This window comes from Amborella trichopoda, chromosome 5, assembly GCF_054954075.1.
Source record: "Amborella trichopoda isolate Santa Cruz 75 chromosome 5, AtrichopodaSantaCruz75HAP2 v2.0, whole genome shotgun sequence".
NCBI lineage: Eukaryota > Viridiplantae > Streptophyta > Magnoliopsida > Amborellales > Amborellaceae > Amborella > Amborella trichopoda.
This window is the reverse complement of record NC_142340.1, coordinates 3,187,721-3,192,725: the sequence shown is the minus strand read 5'-3', so window position 1 is coordinate 3,192,725 and position 5,005 is coordinate 3,187,721. Positions and strand designations below refer to the sequence as shown.

Sequence of the window (5,005 nt, the reverse complement as noted above, 5' to 3'; positions counted from 1 at the left end):
GTGCAAGGTTTCTCCATTTTCTCAAAATTCTCCTCTGCTCCCTTTGCTTCTCCCCCCACAAAAACACCAACTCACAAGTACACTTTCCTCACTCTTTTCAAGGTTACTTCAATTCTCTTGGCATCTCTCTTTACCATTGCCAATTCTCTGCATAACCTTCCTCACTCTTTCCAAGGTTACTTCTTTTCTACCATTCTCACAATTCTCTTTGCAAATTCCATTCACCCCTTCCACCATTGCTGTTTTTCTCTCTCTATATATACTTCAGCACTCGTTTCAAGGGTCGCCATATTTTCCACACACGCTCTCAACAATCCTCTCTGCAATTCTCTTACTTTTTCTTGAAATTTCTTTCATTTTTGCTTCCTCTCTGACAATTGCATTTGCAATTTCTATTCCACCATTGCTGATTCTCTACACAGTTTCTCTTTAGAAGCTTCATTTCTGCCATGCCTTCTCACGAATCTTCATAAAAAAAACCCTCTCCTTTTCTTCAAGCTACTCCCATTCTTACAATTTTTTAATTTCTAGGGTTGTCTATCTGCTCCTCCAAGAGGCACCATCAATCCCCCTCAGCCATCAACATTCTGTCTCAACCCACATGGCTGATCCTCCCAATTGGGAAGCCGACACCACAAGCACCTCCAACCCATCCTCCCCATCTTCTCTCTGTTCCTCCTCCTCGACCCCTCAGCAGAACAAGCACAAGGCTGCCCAAGCCCGAGGCCAAGGCCAAGGGGACGAAGCCCGGAGGCGGCGAAAAACCCTGGAGGGCGAGCACCCAGTGTACAGAGGCGTAAGGATGCGAAACTGGGGGAAATGGGTGTCGGAGATTCGCGAGCCCCGGAAGAAGTCTAGGATCTGGCTAGGCACCTTCCCCACTCCGGAGATGGCCGCCCGAGCTCACGATGTTGCCGCACTGAGCATCAAGGGCCCCAATACGACACTCAATTTCCCTGAGCTCGCCGCGTCCTTCCCCCGCCCCTCCACATTGTCTCCCAGAGACATTCAAGCCGCGGCCGCTAAAGCTGCCGCTATGTTTAGTAGCAGTTGCCCCGACAGCAACACTAATACCAATATTAACCATAGCACCGGCAGCATCGCCAACAGCAGCATTGAAAGCAGCTTCAGCCCAGAAAGGACCATCACGAGCAACATCCTCACCCCAAACAACATGAGCAAGAACAGCTTCAGCACAAATAACAATAATAATGCAAAAGCTTGTCAAATCAAGGTGCTGGACGAGTTCCAGTCCATCACCACCAGTGAGATCACCCAGCTCCCACAACTGAGCGGGAGTTACTATCACTACTCCCCATCATCTCATCTATCATATCAGTTAGAGCCCGATTACTATGATTATGTCTTTGACATGCCCAATTTCTTCACTTTCTCGGAGCCCGTGCCCCTACTGGAGCCCGGCTTAGCATGTCAAGTTCCGCCCCCGCCGGAATCCGATTCCTTTGGGGTCGACGCCTTCCTTTGGGACTACTGACCGGAGAATTTCCCGGCGTTGTACGCTCCCTTTGAATTTTTCCCGGAGGGAGCGACAAGATGAAATTTTTCTTATTTCTTGTTTCCTTTCTTTGTGTTTGTTTGAAATCTCTTTTTCTCGTGTGATCTAGACCATGGAAGCTCATGAATCAAAAACTGTACAGTAGCTAAAGAGAAGGGGGAGAAAAACAAATAAGGAAATAAACCTGGATTTTCCTTGGCTCTTGTAAAACGTAAACCCCCAAAAAAAAAAATCAGTCAAGGGTACCTTTCTTCTTTATATCTCTCCTTTGCTTTCTGTTATTCTTTCCTTTTTTTTTTTTTCTTTTTTTTCCTCTTTCTCTCTTTTTCTTTCACCTCAGTGTGATTAAATCAGTTCAATTTCTACATTATTATCACCGAGCTGGAGCTGGAGCTGGAGCTGGAGCTGGAGCTGGAGCTGGGTCTGAGTCTAGGTGGGAAAATTACAAAAAAGGCCCTAGTTATGGGAACACTGCAGCCAGCTACATCTCATAAAAAATGACCAAATTACCCGCCGATGGTGATGGTGATGGTGGCATTTCATTTCATTTCATGCTGTCAGCTTTGATTTGCAGGACTCCGGTGAGTGGTTGGTTGAAGCACAAACCATTTTTGGAAATTTTGAAGTGAGCCACGAGGTGCTCCGTGATTCCTTTCACTCTAAAAGCTTCCATTTATAGAAACTATAGCTCCATTCTTCGGTTGGGTATTCCCCATTAACCCTTGCTCACATTATATTATTGCACATGTTTTCTTCTCAACTTTAAGGAAGATTTTCCATTTTTGGAAGGTATCAGCTTATCCTCTGATAACCCACTTCAAAATTTCTTTTCTCACCCACTTCAAAATTTCTTTTCTTTTAAAGGCTAAAAACAAAAAAGGTATTCTTTTGCAGATAAGGATTCATGGCGGTTTCTGTTTTCTTCGAACATAACTACCTGAATGCCCACATGTGAACACTTCTTCTCCAAGTACGGGGGGCTTTTTTTACTCATTTATTTGCCTATTTATTATGGGGATTTGCTATTTTCACCATGTTTATTATGGGGATTTGCTATTTTCAAAATAGTGAACCGGAGAAAAAAAACAAGTGCAAACATACCGGATCAGCGAATAAGTGTTTTTACTAGAGCAAAATATTTGTTTTACTGTAGCAAATAGTTGATTCTCTTCTTGAGCCGGATGATGTTTTATGTATTAGCAGAATCGGCACGGAATGACCGATTCCACTGTAGCAAATAGTTGATTCTCTTTTAGACTCGGATGGTTTTTTATATATTAACAGAATTGGCACGGAGTGATTGATTCTCAGATCGGACTTAACGATTTTGTGCTGACCTCACGGTTTTTAAATCACTGATCTCAATAATCCACCCAAAAATAATAGGCACAAATTTCATGAAATACATGTAGCAAAAGTTTCATGTTGCTTGTGTGTCTAACACAACCCTCCTTAGTACTTCAGGCTTGGTACTAGCATAATCGGCGATGGTGGAGTGTCAAAAATTTTACTTACTTTGCTTGTTTCTTTTGATTCAGCGTAAAAAATCTCATAAAAAATGCATAATTGCAAAACGAAAAAGGGTAATATGATTTATAGGTTATTTTAATAAATTTTATCCTAACAATATATGGGTGCATTATTAAAAAATTGGATGGCCATACTAGAACCCTATTATTACACCTAGGGATTAATTATTGTGGCTAGGGTTTCTATAAAGGGCAAAACATTACTAAACATGTGAACGAGGGCATTTTTGTCATCATCGACGAACATTGGCGGCTGTTTGACTACTTGCGACCTTTCTGGCTTTGGAAGATAAAGAGTAAAATATCATTGGTGGACAAGTCATGCCCAAAGTGCCCCTCGTTTCTTGAAAATGACCAATGTACCCTTCACGTCCGTGGTTCTAGAAACTCTATTTCACTAAAATCGCATAAGAATAAAGACATGATTTTTTCGAAGAGTGGTTGGAATCATACTGTCCAGTGAAAAAAAAGTCATTAGTATTTTGTCGTTTTCTTATTATAGGCATGGGATTCAAATTATTGATTAAGTAGGAATTGACAATTGATAAAAAATTTACCAAAATAAAACCAACATATTGACAACACCGAAGAGTGTGTGGAATGTTGATTAAAAGGCAAGGAGAGACTCAGGAGGGGGACTCCTTTTTTCATGAAAGTCTCAATGAGAGAGAGAGAGGTATGAAAACTCTGTGTTTACATGTCTGTTTTAAGCCGACTTGTTGATTCCAAGGTCAGATTGCCAACTGAAAGAAAAAAATCCGTGAAATTGAGGACCCTACTAAAAATAACTACAGAAAAAAAAAAAAATTCTCCTACAGATCACTTGAGTAAGTAAATCAAACCACCTGTTTCGAGACAATATGAGGCAACTTAAAAGTATAACATAAAAATCCAATTTTTCAAAAGAAGATAACCATCTCAAACAGTTTTGAATCCACTCATGCATGTCCCAAAACCATCAAGGGGCAATTCCGTCATTTTCCTATCAGGGACTGTTTTGCCATTGTCAGAAATCTCAGGTCACTTCTGTCATTTCTTCAATCATTTGGGCGTAGAAAAACTCACAAAAAAAAAAAAAAAAAAGTAAGACGTGGGAGTGACAGAAACTTTTAGGGGTAGTTTCGTCATTGAAAATTTAGGACAGTTTTGTGATAATTGAATTTGATGAGGACAATTTCAGTCAGTTTGCACGGCCCGGGTATTAAAAGCGGAGACAGCGGGAGAAAAAAGCGGTGAAAAGCCAGACAATCTCGTCCTTTTCTATCTTATTTCTCACTTTTATTATTTATTTATGTGAAAATATATTTTGAAGAAATAAATATTATTTAATTTAATATTATATTAGTATATTTGTTTAAATATTAATTCAATTTATTCTTTTTATGGAAAAGAACCTTTCCTCTTGTGGTACATAGTATCCACCCCACCTCTCAATTAGGGAATATTTTTATTTATAGACATTTTTTTATTAACAAATGGATCTAAATTTTCCAGCTTTAGAATAGTACACATTTTCATTAAATACGTTTTCGATAATGATTAAGCAAATCACAACCACATATTTGTGCTTGTGTGTCGATAATATATCAAACACATATATTGTTTAAGGAAAAAGTTTGTATAAGGTTGCAACCTTATACTGTTGAGGAAAGGTGCATATTAAAAATCCTACACTGGAGAGTGTTTCCACATACGAGAACCCTCCAACCGATCATCTCGATATTGAGATGAATGGACATGAAGAAAATAATAATTCCAAGTTGAAAAAATAGTACATCTTGTAAAAAGTCATATGGACCGTCTATTTTTCAAGATTTTCAAATGTTTATTGATCCACTCTATCTGTACCAATTTTTACATTTTAAATTTTCTAACTAAAGATAAAAAGAGATTTTTAAGCCATCATAAGATTTTCGATGCCAAAACGACATCTCTAAATAAATTTTATAGGTGCGCCTGA

General features: G+C 39.2%; 1 protein-coding gene across 1 annotated transcript; it reads left to right on the top strand.

Annotated features, from left to right (window-relative positions):
* Positions 1–433: 433 nt before the first annotated feature.
* On the top strand, positions 434–1,774 carry LOC18443370 (uncharacterized). The gene has a single exon (XM_020672943.2). It carries the CDS (start codon positions 602–604, stop codon positions 1,493–1,495), a length of 894 nt encoding a protein of 297 aa, XP_020528602.1. The 5' UTR covers positions 434–601; the 3' UTR covers positions 1,496–1,774.
* The last annotated feature ends 3,231 nt before the right edge of the window (positions 1,775–5,005 follow it).

Bases quoted from the DNA above. Each gene is read 5' to 3' on its own strand.
- LOC18443370 (XM_020672943.2), top strand. From the start codon at position 602: ATGGCTGATCCTCCCAATTGGGAAGCCGACACCACAAGCACCTCCAAC.